This window comes from Phaseolus vulgaris, chromosome 6 (genome assembly GCF_051622355.1).
Source record: "Phaseolus vulgaris cultivar YP4 chromosome 6, ASM5162235v1, whole genome shotgun sequence".
NCBI lineage: Eukaryota > Viridiplantae > Streptophyta > Magnoliopsida > Fabales > Fabaceae > Phaseolus > Phaseolus vulgaris.
Genome location: NC_143503.1, coordinates 31618224 through 31637677, shown reverse-complemented (window position 1 = coordinate 31637677; position 19454 = coordinate 31618224). Strand labels below are relative to the sequence as shown.

At 28.8% G+C, this 19454-nt stretch overlaps 2 protein-coding genes across 3 annotated transcripts; one reads left to right on the top strand and one right to left on the bottom strand.

The window, feature by feature from the left end:
* Positions 1-2288: 2288 nt before the first annotated feature.
* On the bottom strand, positions 2289-4401 carry LOC137832190 (plastid-lipid-associated protein, chloroplastic). Its single transcript, XM_068640224.2, has 3 exons — positions 3815-4401; positions 2918-3113; positions 2289-2777 (listed from the first exon to the last, which is right to left on the bottom strand). Exons 1-3 carry the CDS (start codon positions 4234-4236, stop codon positions 2463-2465), a joined length of 933 nt encoding a protein of 310 aa, XP_068496325.1. The 5' UTR covers positions 4237-4401; the 3' UTR covers positions 2289-2462.
* A 6520-nt stretch (positions 4402-10921) lies between these two features.
* Positions 10922-12312, top strand: LOC137832186 (uncharacterized). 2 transcript variants are annotated; one of them, XM_068640219.2, is made up of 2 exons: positions 11020-11310; positions 11394-12312. In XM_068640219.2, the coding sequence occupies exon 2, from the start codon at positions 11445-11447 to the stop codon at positions 12012-12014; it is 570 nt and encodes a 189-aa protein (XP_068496320.1). In that variant the 5' UTR covers positions 11020-11310; positions 11394-11444; the 3' UTR covers positions 12015-12312. The 2 variants fall into 2 exon arrangements, with proteins under 2 accessions (XP_068496319.1, XP_068496320.1); XM_068640218.2 differs by having other exon boundaries at positions 10922-12312.
* Positions 12313-19454: the final 7142 nt, after the last annotated feature.

Genomic DNA, 19454 nt, shown 5'->3' with positions numbered 1-19454 from the left:
GAAAATAAAAAGTATAAAATTTAATTTATTATTTTGATACATTATAGAAATGTATTAATATATTCCGAAATACACATTATCGAATGCATTTTCAAATCTGAAAATACATTTCAGAATGGTGTATTCTCAAATATACACAAAACTTCAAAATAGGTTATAGATTATGATTCAAAACTTTTTCGGATACCCATTTCAAAATAGAATTGTTTTATAAATCTGAATTGGGAATTTTTTGACATTTCACCACCCTATGGCAGTGTAGTGTAGCTTCAAACCGCGGAGGTGCATAATGCAATAGTCTTCAAAAGCAGGTTGGCCCAGAAAAGAATTTGAGTTGACATTTCAACAGAATGATAATTACGTTTTGCACCCTGTGTTTTCTTCTTGTACCTTCGTGAGATGTTGGAAAAGTTTAAAATGTCATGTTTTAGATTTTAAAATATATTATGAATTAAATAATATAAAATAGATTTTTGAATCCAAAATACATTCAAAATTTACCCATAGTGATTTTTGAATTATATTACTAGAAACATGTTTTAGATCTACAATCCGCATGTTCTCAAATTATATAATTTAGAACACACTGTTGAATCTCAAAATATAATTTAGATCTATAATATGTTTTTGGATTATGTATTCTTAATTGAATAATCTAGAATAAATTTTGAATTATATAATCTTAAATATTTTCAACTTATAAGTAATTTAAACTTTTTTCAATCTAAAAATAATTTAAACTTTTTCCATAACTATGGAAGTGCATAAAAAAATATAAATGTATTAAAAATAAACTAACCAATAACAAAATAACAAGATGCATACAACAATGCCTTCACATTCACATTTTAGTAAATGTGTTTTTCGTCAGAATATAAACCAATACATTTTAGCCAAAATAAAAAACAAATACGTTGTTTTATTTATATTAGAAATATTATATAGTTTTGAACTTATATAAAAACAAATTTGAGATTCAATCAGTTTAACCCAATTTTAATATTTAATCTATTATTATAAGAATTAAATTTTATATTTAGGAATAAAAGAATTTCGTTGTCATATTAAAAATATACAAATAAAATTTAACAATTTTATCTCTGTTTCCTTTACAAGAAATTTAAAATTAAGAAAAAGAATAGTATTAATTAGTAAATTTTTTTGAAGTATTTGTCTAAAGCTAAGGAAGGTTAAGCAAAATTACTTAATTTGAAAGATATTAATTACAAACAATGTATGTAAATTTTTAAAAAAATGTGATAAAACAAATTTAAGGAATTTATGAATGTAAAATTGTAAAAAATTAAGGTGTGGAATGATAAGTTTAAAAAATGTAACTTATCGAATTGTAAATAACATGAAATAAATTATGCAAAAATGATACCCTGAACCAATAAATGATAACACCTTCACCACTTTGTTAACATGCAAATAACCCAAGTCTCATCTCAAACTAAATTGTGGCTATTAATTTGAGAATTGTTCACAGTCGACAAACACATAGTCTTAAACCAAACCAAAAGAAATTGATAAACAAAAAATCTTCGATGAATTTCTAAGTTTAACAAAGTCATGATGGTGCTCCATGACTTTAAAATAATAATCAAAATGTCCGTCTCCATGACTTTAAAATAATAATCAAAATCGTCCATCGTCCGTCTCGAGACGAGTATGTCATAGATATGAATTCATGCTAGTTCGAAGTTCGAAACGATTTTTCTGAATAAAATCAGTCCCTACCACTAGGACTTATCTATATACATAATAAAAAGAAATTACTCACATCATAATAACAAAGCAAATTACACCATCAAAATTCCAGCAATAAGCACACAATTTAACTTTTAAAGTAAAAATTCCAGCAATAAGCACACAATTTAACTTTCAGCTTGCAAGTTCCATAGAAAAATTTCCTTTGTGTTAAAAAACTGGCCAGTCTTCAGTCTGATAGGCTTGATTTAATTTTTTTTTTCTGACACGACCTACAACTGTATTTGAAGTCTGAAGGACCATGTAGTTAATTTACTATTACTGTTTTTTATGATAATGGGAGGGTTGAGAAAGGTGAAGAACATGAATAGAGGGATGTAATGTAAGTAGATGGTAGCAAAAAGGAAGAATAAAGTTTCAATCACAAGCGCAAGGAAGAGGGAAGAGGGAAGAGGGAAGAGGGAAGAGTACACGGTATTGAATAGCGGAGCTGTAAAAGAGGAGGTGAATGATGAAACCGCCGGAAAAGAGGGGATAGGAGGGTGATGGAACTAAAGAAGAGTCCGTAGCACAAGAAATGGGTTAAGCAGAAAGTTTATTACCATTAACAAACAATAGTTCACATCACGGCATTAACTCTGTTCTACACATGTATCTTCAGAATCATTGTATACATATATATAGTTCAGACCCTTTACTTATTTATAAACATAAACTGGATATTGACTCCGAAATAAAGTAGTTTGTTCTGTTTAAGTTGTTAGAAGAGAGCTTCCTTCTTTGATGAGAACAAACACACTGCCACCATCACCCCTTGAGATACGCAATTCTTGGTCAAGGTATGTAGTGAGTAACCAGGACTGAGCATTGCTGTTGGAAATTGGGATCTTCAAGGGAGGCCGGCTTGAGATTGTTTTCACGACCGATGAGGCTGTGTCTTGAATAGAGGTGAAGATGCCTTTGAAAGGTGTAAGATCAATCTTTTGACCCAGAAACTCCACATTTTCTGGTATCTCTAACGAGTCTGTAAGCTGAGGTGTGCCAATGATGCCTTCCTCAAACTTGATCTAAACAATATGCAACATGAGAAAAACGTCACTTGTGAAGCTAAATCAACATGTTAAACTAGTACAATGCAAGAAAAGATCATCAAAATCAAGATACTAAAGTAAACCATGAGTGTCAAGATTCAATTTACTACACAAACCTGAACACGTTTTGGACTTCGGACATCGAATTTGGCATTTGTAATGATTGAGGTGGAGGCCAGAGGACCAGCGAACTGAACAGAGTTTTGGACAGTGAAATTTTCCGAGTCAATAGTCTGGGATATTTCCTCTACCTTGACCAATGGAAGTGTTCCACTAGACAACAGCGGAAATAAACCTGCAAAGGATGTATACCTGCGAAAACACAAGTCCACCCATGAGTTGGTAAGTTCCAGTTCAGAGTTCACAATCACTACCTTCCATCTACACACATTCGGGAAAGAACACAACCCACAAAAGAAAACTAAAAAACTTCAAATATATTTTTCGTCCCTTACAATTATTTTTTATTCCTACAGTATTTTTCATCACTTGTTTTAGCACCCACCATGACAGCAAACACTAAAAACAACAAACCTCTCACTTAAAACATGGACTAAAAGGCAGAAATCATTAGAAAAACAGAGAATTACCATAATTTGCAGGGACATAGACATAAAAATTATTATATTATTAGGAACATAAAACATGTTGCTAGTGGAAGATTGATAGCAAGCGACACAACAGATATATTAACTTCGATTTGTAAGAGCATTCAATAAGATAAATGAAGGTGTTTTCAGCCATATAAAAGAATAAAAGCCTTAAAATATATTGTGACAACAAAATATCCAATTGAACAAAAGGCGGGACACACAGATTGGGAAGACAAAATTAGACTAAAAAACCGGAGTAGGTAACGAAAACCCAGTCCGTTGCATTCAATCCCAAGGTAATTATGAAATGAAAAAAATAAAAAGATGTATTAAGAAGGCTTAAGGCTTTTGCATGGGTCTATATATTATATATGAAGTTGGGTTAGGGTTTAGCGCAATTGGTTAAAGAAGATGGCTTACGCAAGAATCCATTTTCCGTTGAGGAGAGTCAAGGCGTCTGTTGGAGCAGGGGTAGGGTTCTTGGCCTCAAGCTGAGTGATCAGTTCCACGATCTCCGCTCTCGTTTCGCTCGTTGCCTTCAGTCCACGATTCGTGCCGTAGAAAGAACCCACCAAAGCCTTCTTCAGCCTCTCTGTCTCCGGCTCAGCCACTTTCTCCTCCACCGCTACGCCACCGCCATACACCTCCTCCTTCTCCGTGCCCCATTCGTCATCGCTCGTCACCGCTCGGACACGCCACGCTGAAGTCGCGAATTCGGCGGCCATCCTCGGCCTTCCGACGGGCTTGGTCCAAATCCCAAGCGAGCGTGGTGGCGAAACAGAAGCTGAAGAGTTGAGAAGGGGAACGCATAGGACTTTGTTGAGGTGCGATAGAGACGCCATTGTTGAGAAAAGAGAACACAATAGAGCAGAAAAGCCAAGCGGTGGGATTTATAAGGACAAGTGAGACTTCAGAATTGATTGTTCTAAGGTTGACAAAGCTGTAAAATGAAAAGATTTTCTTCTCCAGAAGACATTATTGTCCTTCAACTTATTATTATGTTACAAATTACTTTTTTATATTCAAATTAGTTTTTATTTTAGATAAATATTTCAAAATAATAAATATTTTTAAATTAAATTATAAAGATCACATTATTAAATAATGTCTTATAAAACTTTTATATTAAAGAAAAATAAATAAAATATTTTAATAAAATGCAGCATAATATTTTTCAAAATAATACGCAATCCAACAAATATAATATCGTGTCCCCATTTAAATACATTATAAATATTTTTAATACGAAGAACTTTAGTCATTCAATTTTATACTAAATGAATATTTTTAAATTTATAGATTATAGTTAGATTAATAACAGTAATTTATATTGTACATAAAATTCATTTAAAATGTTGCTATTTTATCAAAAATATTAAAGTTTAATTTAATCATAAAGGTCAAAATAATAAATTCAGAGGGATACATTGTTATGAAGATTAAGCATTTATAAATAAAGATATAAAATGAGAAAAACAAATTAACTATAAACAAATTAATTATGTAGGACCTAAAATTATACAGTTTTAATATATTTGTTACATAAGTTTTTTTTACAGCATCGTTACTCTTTGCAATTTTTTTAAAAAATGCTTTTATAATTTTACAAAGTAAGATTTAATTTTTTTTTCGTCTTTAAAATATTAATATATAAAATACATATTTGTTTATCACTCTTACTTAAAAGTTAAAATAACCTGAAATAGTTGATAATAATAGTTGATAATAATAAAATCTCCTGAATATGTTAATTATATTAGACATGTTATATTCTCCCTAATTGGTACAAAAAGGAGTTAGCCTGTAGTTATTAATTGAAAAATATCTGTAGTAAAAAACAAATGAAATAAAACAGCTAAAGATGTGAACTCCTTCATTCCAAATAACTGAAATTATATTGAAATTACTATCCCTATAGATTTAATACAGCTTTAACATGCTTTTACGGATAAATTGCAAAAAATGAAAATACTGTATTAAATATTAAATTTGTTTATTTATAAAATTAAATTAAAGGGGATATGATCGAGTGAGTGAGTGAGAGTGAAACGATACTTGTATTATAAAAAAATTCTTCAAATACATTAATATTTTCATTAATTATCTTGTGCAGTATAGATGAAGTATATGATATAATTATTTAATTTTGTTGTAAGTTTAGAGAAGGACGATGAGATATAAGAGACGTGTGATACCGTAGCAGGTTTTAGCGGTCATGTCAAATGGGCCAGGGCCCATTTGGGTTAGGCACTTGCTTTGAGGCTTTGAATTTGCCAAGAGAAAATTGAAAGTGAGCCACTCGTTAAGCTATCGTTTTCTGATCATGTGTGAATATAAAAAATGATACTTAAATGGCATCGTCACGACTCTAGAATCTCCCTTTTTTTGTTGCTTCTCCAGCTTAAAGAGAGGTTTTTGTTTCTCTTCAGAGTTTCGACATTTTGTCACGTTCTCGTTTCTATTTTATTTTGCATTTATTTCCCCTTATTCACACACTATCTTATGCACGTCTTTCTGCTTTAGCATCCATACATTTATAATCAATAAAGAAGGCTAAGACCATTATTTTTAAGATTTTTTAACACTTTATGTTATATTTTTAAAAAAATATTATTAAAAAAGAAAAAAATATTTAAAACATTAAAAATATTTTCATTTTTATTTATAAGATTCTTCTAACTAATTCATTTGTTTCGGAAAAATAATTAACTTAATTAAAACAATAAATTCCTCGGTAATTTAATTGCGATTTTAAATTTATCCGTATCCAGACTACTTAAGTGAAGTTTTGATATAAATGGAATTTAATGTCATTCATTTAAAATCTTTATTAATTTTGTTTATTAAAAATATGCGCATTTTAGAAAAAAAATTAATATACCATTCATATACAAAGGAGACTTATTAAAAATAAAAATATTCTTATAAATATAGACACATAATATAATTTTTCACAAATCCTATCTCTACCTTAGACGAAGTTATCAAATGAAAAATAAAACTCAGAGAGATACACAAATATATTTTGAATAATATATCTTTAAATTATAATAACATATAAAATAGCTTTAAAGTAAAAATAATATAATTAAAATAATATTTAATTATTTAATTATTTAATTATTTAATTATTAAAGTGAAATATGTATATAAATAAAAAATTAAGTTATTCAGGTTTTATTTTATTAAAAACATCATCTCTTTGGAAAAAAAAAATCTCTATTTTCTCTCTATATTTCTAATATCATCTATCAAACTATTTTCAATCGCATGTTACCTTGAACTTATGATAGTGAGTAGAATAAAACTATTTCATCAAATTTTGATTATAGTAAGTTTACTTTTTTTTCTTTAAATTAGTTTTAAGTTTTCTTATTTATCTAAATATATTTTATTTGGATGTGATAGTAGGACTTTTGAGATTTAGTAAGTTAAATGTTAATTTGATGTAAATTTTTTTAATATGTTTTAACTCTAAAATGAATCATTAAAATATAAATATTAAAATATAAATATTGATGAACAATGATGGTTGGAATTTGAATGAGGAAGAAAAAAAATTATCATATTCTCAAATTTATTTTCGTTCAAACAATACCCAAACAAAAATAACTTAAAATTTGATGTGTTTGTGAATTTATTTTTGGTCAATCAAGAAAAATATTATAAATTATTATTATTATTATTATTATTATTATTATTATTATTATTATTATTATTATTATTATTATTATTATCACTTTTATATATATTGTCTTCAGCATAATGATTATATTACAACAACAATGATCACGTCAGTATATCAATTACTAACACTTTTCACAATGGTTATCAAAACTTTGTCACCCCTTTCATCAAAATTATCCTAATATAACATATACTGCTCTATAGCACCATAGCTATGAAAGTCACCACTTATGTGCTATTCAGAATTATTGATTAAATCTATAAAATTATAATTTAACTAGCAATTTTATTTTTACATTACCTTTTAAGTAGACGTCTTACTTTTTTTCGATAAAAGGTAAACATATATATAATCTCAATGGTATACTAATATTAAAATACTGAAAAACAATATTATTACTGTCCTTAGATGCTTGGAGGCAGAAGATTTGTTTCTGAAGAGTCAAAGGATGGCGTGATTGGTTGGACTCCATTTACTTACTGACCAACACCAATCATTGATTAAAATTGCATCAGGAATATACAATCTTATCATCATTCAAATTAACAATCATTCTATTATTTAAATCAATTTTCAAACACCTTAATCTTCTCCAATAGTTTTTATTCTAAATTTTAAGAAATTAAATATTGCTTTAATCACGGTGGATGATTATGATGATGATGACCACAACATGGCTACTTTAATTTTGGTCTCTGAATTCTGATCAGAATCTTCAGACAATAATTGCTCTGACCTGAAGGTACTAGTCCCACAATACCAAACCACACCTCTCTTTGTTAAATTTTCTTCTCTCTTCACTTGCATGTTTTCTTTTTCAAGTCACCTTATTCTGTTATTCATACTTCATCCTATCTTCAAAACTGCTGATGCATAAAGCTTTCTGTATGATTAGTTATTTTATGGTTAAGTGGCTCAACAGATTAAGTCTTCCACATCCAATTGCATCTTAATTTACTATTTTTTCCACAAACTTTTAAAATAAAAGGATACTTTTAATTAGAAAGAATACAGAGAAAATAAAAAATAGTGTTCAAGCTAAATCATCCCTAAACTTTTCATTCCTCCCCACCAAATTACAAATTTATCAACAAAACCCAGAATGGGAATAAATGAATTGAGAATTATCTAAGCTTTTAAATATTATTATCTTTGATGGGTTGATAGAATTATTTTTACATATATTTTTTCTAAAATCAAGTTAATGTTCTGATAATATTTTTGTTGAAGTTTTATGAAAGTAGTATGACGATATATGTAATATTTATTAAATATTTAGATGTCAGGAATAAAACTATAATTTTCTTTATATTATAAATTAGAATACATAATTTACAGAATGAGACTCTAACTTCTTTGACATTTTTTTTGTTAAACATTCTCAATATGTTATCTCTATCAGTCATCTCATACTACCATAATTCAACACTTTAAAATGAATTTAACTTACATTTTGAATTATTCATTATTATAAAGATCAAAATATAATTTACAAAATTCAGAAATATTTATTTACTATGTGTAACATCATGGGTTGAGCTCGATAATGTATATTAATAGGTCATAGGTAGATATTAATGTTGTATGAATGAAAATGAAAGGATCCTGAATAATCAGTCTTTATTACTTAATTAAGTCAATTATAAGACCAGATACAAGGAAAAGTAAACAACTGACAAATAGACACACAAGAAGTACTTTTAATTCATATTTACACTATACTCATTATATTTTATACTCTTACTGACTTGAGCGTCAAAGGATTTTTTGCAGGTAGAGTCCCTCGAAATTTAACTGACATCAACTACACGTTTTAGGTTTGAGATCGTCAATACCCTTGTTTAGAACATTTGGCGCCCACTGTGGGGTTAGGTAAATTTTTTCCTACCTCCACAATAAATTGAAAATTTTCCTTTATTCCATAAGGATAATTGTCCCGCTTTCTAAATTTCATTTTATATTTTACTATCTTCATGATAACAGTTAAGGATGACCCTTTGGTTAAATTTTGTAAAAAAATAGTCATATTTGAAGCATTCATATCACTTTGGTCATTAATAAAATTTATTTTCATGGAGTCCCTTATGTTATTATAAGGATAGTCCGACTTACATTTGATATATAATTGTATCGAATGAATGTGTTTATATTTTAAAATATTAAGAATTATTTTAATTAAATGAAATATTATTTTGATAATAATTTATAAAGCATCTTATTTTACTTATTACTTTGATTAAAACAATTTAAGTACTAATTTAATAATTAAAAAAGAAAATTAATTTGATTCCATATTAATAAATTGGAAAAATATTAATTTAATTTAATATATAAATTTGTAAGATTCTGTTACCAATAATATAGTGATTAATCTACGTTTTTATTACAATTAATTAAATATTTATAAAAATTTTGTTGATTTGTGAAATATTATTACTCATTATATTTTATACGTTATAAATATTTTGTCATATCAACATCAACTACATGTTATAGATGATTTGAGATTGTTATAGATTTGAGATTGTGAATATTATTGTACAAAACAGTATTCATAATAATTTATTGAATTATATTTGTTAAAGATTTATTTTTAGTTTTTAATTATATGAATTAAGCATTTATTGAATGCAATGCATAAACTAACATGTTAGTAACCTAATAAAATTTAATCACAAATTTTAAATTTGTATTTATGATCAAAATATTTATAAAATATAAACTTTATTTTGTTCATTTTAATAATAATTTACACAAGATATTTTATAAAAAAATTAAAATTTAATCTCAATTAAACACTTTTTTTAACTATCTTATTTAATATTCTTTAAATAGTGTAAAGTAAAGTATGTAGTTTATTGGGATAAACTATACTTAATTGAGAGAGATGGATGGATTATTTTGATTTTTAAATGCATGTAGGGCATATTTTATAGCTTAAGTTGTAACATTGGTGCAACTAAATAATGAGGTTGAGCAGGCGTTACAGCATCTTCAAACCTAATGTTGGTTTAGGTGACATTTGGTGCAGTTAAGGATCCCCGATATTGGATAGGAATAAACAATTTCAGTTATATTTCGCTTCTCTAAACTATGTAGTAATCGTTAAGAACATTACAATGTTTTGATGAATCTAGCATTAAAAAAACTCTATACGTATATTAATTATAGGCCTAATTAAGTTGGGTTCATTAATTTGTATTGCGTGTGACGCTAGTTTAACAAAACTTTATCAAGCAATTAAAATATTTTTTTAATTAAGCAAACTTATTTCTTAGACTTTCTTGTTCTTTAAGTTATTATTTTCATCCAAATTTATCATGGGTTCATGATTAATTTAAGATACGGGTAATTAGCTTAAGACATTTAGAAATTATTTAACTTTAGTTGAAATTCAGGGTGTTCAGTTAGTAGGTTTCAAAAAGTAATTTACGGATAAATATTAATTAATTTTGAAAATTAAAAGACTAAAGTTCCGTAATAAACTTTATATTGTTTTTTTATATGTAGTATAATTTTTAATTGGAATTAAAGTTTTACTTCAACAATTAATAGTAGCTTTTTAATGTCCATTCTTGTCACATGATTTTTAGAGGAAACTTTAATCTTAGTTAAAGACTAGTATAAAAAAAGACGGGTAATATTCAATTATAGTGCCGGCTTCAATGGCTTTTGACTTTAAGAGCAAGTTCGGCCAACGGATCAGTGACGCGTGTTGAAATAAATTTAGAAGTAGTATACACACTATATTATAACTTGAAAAACAAACTAAAAAAATATAAAGGTAAATAAGATTATTGATATGATATGATACAAAATTGTAACGTGTTATATAAAAATAAGTAAAACAACTTTGTATTATATAGCATTAAAAAGAAATTGGTATGATAAGCATAGTCTAAGAAAGTGAAGTGTCTTGCGAAAAATTGAAAATAAAGAAAAAAAAAAAAGGAATTATTGCGTGACACGGTGACTGCGTTGGTGAAACTGGGAGAGTATAAAGGAGGGTCACACTCTGTAAAGGGAAGCACGTTCCTTCTCTTGCTGCTTCTATTTTGTCCTTGCTTACTTCATTTCATTTCAAACGACCAACACTATTAATTAAACCACGCATTGCATTTCGCAACTATTCCAATTCCCAATTCAACTCTTTCTCTCTGCTTCTTCCCTGTTTCTTTGGCTCTCTCCAATTCACGAGATATCTGCGCCCTAACCTCTCTTCTTCAATGTAATATTACTATTATTCCTCGTCTTTCTAACTCTTCTGTCCTCACTCTGCAAGCTATGAGTCAACTCAGTGTCGTCTTGCAGGAATCGCTACACAGGGAGCCCAGGACCATTCTGGGGTTGTTGAGGGATCAGATGGACGGTGTAGATGCTGGGGCTCCAAGGAGGAGGACTTTCAAGGAACGCTTCGGATTCATAGGCATTGGCTGTTGTGGGGCCACATGGGGCTTCCGTTCTGACGCGTTAACTTTCACCCACGGGGAACAGCAGCAGCAGCAGCAAGCGAACCAGCAGGAAACGGATCCGAGTCGAGGGTCGGGTCCGGAATGCGTGGATCCTGCTGCGACGGGGTCCGGTATGAACCTGGCGGCGGCGCTTGCGGCTGAGCGGCAAATCCGGGGGCCGCAGGAGGATGCGGCGGCAGCGAGGGCACCGGGGACGCCGTGGAGGGTGTCGCTGATGAGGCTGCTGGAGGAGAGCGAAGGAGGGGAGTCGGCGGCGGTGGAGAAGGAAAAAGAGGAGGAGAAGGGTGGTGTTGTGGGGAATGATTCAGTGTGCTGCGTGTGCATGGGGAGGAAGAAAGGCGCGGCGTTCATCCCATGTGGTCACACTTTTTGCAGGGTGTGTTCCAGGGAACTCTGGCTTAATCGAGGGTCTTGTCCCCTCTGCAATCGTTCCATCCTCGAGATTCTCGACATTTTCTAGTATCACTACTCATTCTTCAATACTTCACGCTTTTCTTTTTACTTTTTCTTTTACTCATCCTAAAACCACTTCATCCTTCGCCACGTGTAATACCATTCTATGAATTTCACTGTCTGTTCATGTAAATACTATCACAACATTGCTGTGCTATGCCTATTCACCACACAACCTTCACCAAACCCCGCTTCAGCTGTTTACCTTCTTTTTCTTTCATTTTGTTTTTATATACCACATTTGTCAAAACATAATTCTGTCTTCACTTTTGGTAATATCAATTTTTCAATCTAGTTTTTGAGAATGATGTATTTATAGATACTCTTATGAGATTGATTCCTCAAATATTATTGCCATGGCCTGACACTTTTGACTCGCCGCCAGTCTTTGATTTTTTCACATCTATAATAAATATTTTTAGCCTTTGTTTTTGTATACTTTTGGAAATTAAGGGTGCGTTTGTATTTTGAGATTTTAAATATTTTATAATTTTAAAATATTTATGAAAATATTTTGGAAGTACTTGTCCAACAATTTAGTGTTTCACATGCATGTAATTAAGAGTTTTTATGACCCTCACAACATACATGCGTATATAAATATAAATTAATTATTATGTACAACATTTTCATCTATAAACTTTACGTACAACATTTTTATTTATAAGGTAAAATAATATATATATATATATATATATATATATATATATATATATATCAAAGTCCTATAACTGATTAGATTAGGTTTGGAGACATATTTAACTATAACCGATTAACCGATTAAAATGTGCCTCTACACTGGGGCTTTGGATACATACAAATTTTGATTTTTTTTATTTCTTAGAGATGTGATTAGTCCCAACCCATTCAACCATATGATATGATAGTAAAGTTTTCTCATCCCACAAATTCACACCAACAGGAAACACACGTATCCAAACAAAGGTTTAGAGTGAAAAATTTAACGTGGAAGCAGAAGAACATTCGCTTTAGAAAATTGAAGGTGGAAATTTAAAACAAGCAAAAGTTATTCCAAATTTTAGATTTTAAAAAATATTTTTATTTTGAGTAAACGTTGGTAGAAAAATCTTATTAACATTGAAAGTTTATTCATCAAAATAGGATAATAATAGCTGCCAATTACAAAAAACAAAAGTTGAAGAAATTGAGTACATAGATAGAATTAATTCCATGAAGTTGTAGAAATATGAGAAGTTATTGCTAAAAAGATTAAAGTAAAAGTTGTATTAGTGAAAGGGTCTCCAACAAAGTAAGTAAATAGATTTTAGCTATTAAAAGACATATTTTTGCATGGGATATTTTTTTTTTTCAAAATTACTAAAATGAAGACATTTTTAAAAATTATAGAAATAAGTACAAATAAGTTTTCTTACATCCTGAATCCAGCCCTTGCCAATTCCATTAGCAATGTCTCTGATAATGATGGTATGGTGGCACCAAAACCAACAAGGCATTTCTTCCTGGACCCTATAGTTCCACATATGGATACCATTCTTCTATTCTTCTGCTTCTTTTTCTTTCAATCATCCAAAGTGGTTAGGTGGTATTGGAAAAAAAGATTTAGCCTCAGATGCTGACAGTCACACTCATAGCAGCACACAGCCTGTAGTGCCCACAACCACACTCCTGCAATAAAAATAAAATCATGTCTTAGATGACATAAGCAGAGTATAATATTTTATCCTTAAAAAAATTTAAAACAACAAAAGTCATACGTTATGATCACTACTTAAAAATATAAAATAAAATAACTTAAAATTAAAAGAATTGCATGAAACATGTGATTTTATTAAAAACAAAAGTTGAGCAATCAAAAGATAATTATTATTTTAATTTAAGAATGGCGTTTTAAAATTACGACTTCTTATTTTAAAATTATGCTATTTTTTCAAATATGATTTATTTATTTTTTATAATTTTTAGAAATGTACTCATTTTAATATATTTTAAACAAAATATTTTATTTTCATACAAAAATCAAAAAATTATAATTATTAAATAATATTATAAACTACATATTTGTATAACATTTTTTGATTTTTTAAAATAATTTTTATTTATAATTTTTTTTTTAAAAATCTTAAAGAAAATTAAGAAAAGTCGTCCATATCATTGATAACATTTTGTTGGATTCACACCCAAATCGTCTTCTGCTTGGACGATTTGACTTGTAATTAAAACAACATTACAGATCTATGATTTTTGTGTAAAGAAATTTAATGTGAAAGTGGTATGTTTAATACATGACTTCTCCGTTAATCTTGTTCTGCTTCTTAATTGTAGTTCAACCACAAGTTTTTGTTCTACCATCTGGTACACCTAGAGTACGATTTATCTATGGGAATAAAAATTTCTTTTCCTCACTTCAGGAATTACCATAACGAATTCCACCATTTATAGAAAAGGCCAGAATATCACCATACTTCAAACACCTACTTTACTTAATCAACGTTTTTCTTTGAAAGAAAACAGCGGACCTTAAGACAGCATTAAGTTTAATTAAGGAAACTTAATTTGATTATTGATCATTACATTTATTTTTTCTTCCTATTTTCATGCTGTAGATTGGCAACCCAAGCAACGTAGAACTTCATAGTTCCCACGATAAAAGATTTAATATACATGAGCTGCTCCAACTTGTTTGGTTCATGGCAATTTTTCCTTTCACCATATCAATTTCAACATCAACATGCACACAATTTATTATTAAAAATGACAAAAATGTTTCTTCTAAATGACGAAAATTACCTTACATAAAATAAAAATTACTTCCAAATGTATTTTTAAATTTGTGTTATGGATTTTTTTACCAGAATTTTTTTTTTTAATTTTATTTACTATTCCAGATTTTCAAATCCAGAATAAAGTAATTTTGGAAATTTAAAAAAATCTTAGGGTGCAGATTAAAATTAATTGATATGGTGCAGGAAGAAATTGCCTTGGTTCATTTGTTCAACCTTAAAATCAATTGGGTCAATCCAATTTACATTCATCAGTGACATATCAAATCTAATAACTGATCAAATGCTACTTTGTTTTACCAAATAAACTTTGACTAATAAAATAAATCCACAAATTTGCCTTATTTCTGAGCCTACTTAGATGCAGTGTAAATTAAATTGGACAGGGTTTGTTCAAATAGCTCCATTGGTTCGGGGCAATTGCTTCCTGCACCATATTATTGCACCCAATCACAGGGGAAATACCGAAAATACCCTTAAGAAAATGGGGTGTATATAAAATTACATTCTGGACCCCTTTTTCCAGAACACAATAATCTCTTTCGGATAACTTTTTCCGGAATGTATTATTTTCAGTTTTGGATTTTTTTATCCGGAATGTAATTTTGATTTTTTTTTTCCGGATTTTTATATCCAAAACACAAAAACCTCTTCTGGATTTTTTTTTTCGGAAATGCATTATTTTCAATTCTGGATTTTTATTTCCGGAATAAAGGGTATTTTTGGAATTTTTGAAATTATGTTGGGTGCAGGTTCAAAAGTGTTGGGTGCAGGGAGCATTTGCCTAGGTTCGGCTCAATCGCTCAATTGGAGGGACACATGGATCACAAGAAGGCCCAATATTAACGGATTATAAAATGTTATGGTCCAACCTAATTTTCTTGGATGGGTTTGATATAGGGGAATTACTTCCTGCACCATATAACTGCACCCAATTTTAATATGAAAAGACGAAAATGCTCTTAAATGAATTATGGTATTCTGGAGTAATTTTTTAGAATATGTTTCTTGATTTTTTTTCTTTCAAAACGAATTTTTTGTATTGCGTTTTTTTTTTTTAATCTGGAGTGGGATTTTTATTTCTGAAAGACAATAATATCTTTCGAATCTATTTTTCCAAAATGTATTATTTTTAATTTTGGATTTTTATTTCTAGAACGAAAGGCATTTTCAGAAATTTAAAATTATGTATAGTGCAGATTCAAAAAGATTGGGTGTAGAAAGAATTTACCTTGATATACGCGGTCTGGACCATAACTTTGATCCAGATGCTACTGCTTCTCGAAATAACAAAGAAAAAGGCCAAGGCCCAAGGCGTAATAATTCCAAGAAACGATACCTGGATTTTGTAGCTACCCTAGTTTGTTGGTTAGTAAACCCTGTTTATCCTTTGAAGCTATAGGTGTTATTCAAATAGTGTTTTACAAAATTTGATAGTCTTGTAGGTCCTTTAAGAACTTAAAATATGGTCATGTTTTTCATTTAAATTTATTATCTCCTAATACGAGGAGCAAAACTGTGGCTAATTATATTTAAGTAATTTTTTAAGTTTAACGTATCATTACGCTATCCTCTAGTAATAAACAGAGGCATACAAAATACATATGCTTTCTGCGTATCTCTCTATGAATTATAATTAATATATCAATGAAAATACAGGAGTCATTATTCAATAAATATTTTTATTTATTTATTCATTAAATATTTTAGGTTTTTTAAAAATTCTCGTCTGTTAATATGATTTTTCCTATTTTTCTTAAATTTAATTGTTTTAAAAGAAAATATTAATGGTTGAAATATTTTTTATCAAAATATAATTTAGTTATCATAAAGTGAAAATAAAATTTGAAACTCTAAAGTATTTATTTATTAAGAATTTTAGTTATAACAATACAAATATAAAAATACTATTTTATTATATATATTAATGATATTAAATAAATATGTATCCTATTATTTTCTCATGCTAACGTACCTGTTTTAGTTTTTAAATCATACTAATATGAATTTTGACTATTTGATGTTAATCCAAAAAAAAATGTATTTTCTGTCTTGTTTCTATATATTCCCATTCAATATATAAATATAACATAGTTGGTATTAAATTAAAAGTTGGATGGAAACAAGTAACAACCTTTGGAATAGTGTAGTTACTTGTTTCATTTCCCTAATGCACCGTGCTGATGGAAGAATGTGTCATTAGAAAGGGACCTAACTAATATAAATACACGTAAAATTTGGTAAAAAAAAATTATTTATGATTTTAGTCCCTCAATTTTGAGATAGCTCTTTTTTGTTCTTTAAATTAAAAATAAAACAATTTTTTTCGTTTCTCAAAAGTGAAAAATATAATTTTAGTTCTTAAACACTATATTTTAAATGAGTTTTTGAAGGGTTTTGATTTTAAGTTTTGGGATTTAGAATATAAATTTTATATATATTTTAGTTCCTCAATTTTATTTTTTATTATGTAAATCTTTTTTTTCAACGATTAAAAACACTTTTTAAATTTGAAGACCTAAATTAAAATTATTCCAGATTTCAAAGATTGAAAACACTATCAAACAAAAGACACTCTTATAGTTTAAATGAGGTGAATGATAAAATCCAATCCCAACTTTATATCCACTGATATTTTTTTTCCCCATCAATCTTTAACTTTGAATGTGTTGTTACTATTGTTAATTTAAACTCAAAAGTGTCAAGTTTGTGATAAAAATATATTTGTCAAGTAAAATACACAAAAATAAATATTATTTTCAAATTGGAAAACTGCAATCAGAAAATCAGAATGCAGATATTTTCACTTATAAACCATTGAGGATCAATGTTTTCATTAAATTAAGAGGTTGTTCCAAATCAGAATTAAGAAGGAATATTGATTATTAATTTAGATTTTATTATTATTAATTCTGATTTTATTACCCTTAAACTATTTTATTATTGCATTAATTGTCAGTTTACAGAATTCTTATTCTATAGATAGCTTCCCGTAATTGTAATTTTATTATATATATTATTGAAGTAAATCAGACGAAATAAAATCAACTCAACAATTTTGCAATCTTGTACAACCTTTAATCAGTTTCTATAACATTTTTTCTTCTCTTACTTCTTTCCATTAGTTCCTACAAAAAATAAATAAAACAGTTAAAAATATTACAATAATTTGTCTGTCCATAGATATTTTTGTAATTTAATATTTAAGTGAATGTCTATAAATTTTAAGCCCTATTATATAATAAAAATATAAAACCTTATTCCTAATGTTCTTGCATAACAAAACTTATGTTGTTACTAAGTTTTAACAAAATGCCAAATTTTACAGACATCCCTTAACATAACTAATGTGTAAGTTTTATAAAAAGTAATTAGGTTGCAGGTATTTTTGGTTGGGAACATAGAACAGATAGATACATATGCAGCATATATAAGTGGAAAAGCATGATAAGGAGGAGAAATATATGATTCCTTGCTGAGTTTGAAGTAGATATTTTCCGTTTGGTGCAACGAATGCATATATCTGAATGTGAATGTCTTAAATGATTATTTTAAGAGTTAGTGGGGGGTGTCCTCAGAGTCTGGTATCCAACAACATGTCATAAGTTGAACTCAACTACTCAGAGAAAGTTCAAAAGCCCTTTTGGCTCTTTGTTCTAAGTATGTGGCTCAGAACTGTGAGGTCTCTTTCTCAACTCAACACTTGAGTATGTGTCTAATCTAATCGTAGAATCCCTATCTTCATATTTCTCACCAGACTTATAAATCCCTGTCTTATATATTAGTGTTATTAATTTCTTCGAATAAGAGCTCCAAAACTTAGGGTTATTATTAATTGGTGTGCAGAGTATTGGCGTAGACAGTGACTGGTGCATAGAACAGTCCCCATCAGCTTTCAATACATGGTGCATGCCACCACAAGCTTTTGCTAAAAATGAACATTCTTTGTATGGAACCCAGTTACTGAAATTAGCCCCGCAAGTCTCTACCTATTGGATGCAATGATTTCATGTTGATCTTAGTTAAAAACTATATCGTACTGCAAAATACACATGCATGCACGAGGACGACAAATTTCTTCAATGAAGCCAGACATTCAATTTAATATAATACTGCAGAAATGATGGCTACCCAAAACAGGTTCATGTTGAAGATATGCATGTACTTCAATCAGGTGTGTGTATGCTTTTTTGTTTTGCTCTTGAGAGATTTGTATCAGAGAATTGCACGCTTTAATTAATGGAAAAAAAAGTAACAGTTTTGATCGATGAACTACATCATCACAGTCACTTGCTTGTTACCATGTTGCATTATAAGCAAAACTGAGTGGTCATTGTTCATTTTCTTTGTGGTGTTAACCTCTTTGTTACTAAATTTATTTGTTTATAAAAAATCTTAGTATAATAGAGAATATATATATTATTCTTAAAGGTTTTAGACTTTTCTGTGCTTCTAGTTACATTGCCTGATTACCCCTTCATTTATTTTTCTGGACATGTGCTGTTCAAGGGAAACATAAGTGTATTTTTTAATAAAATTAAGAATACGGAAATATTTGAAAAAATATATAAAATCATCATGTAGTTGTCCCCAAATAATGACTTTATTTATTTTTTATTAAAAAGTTGTCACAAGAATATAACTGGTTAAAAATTATGTCTCTGTGAGTGATTTCAATTATTTTT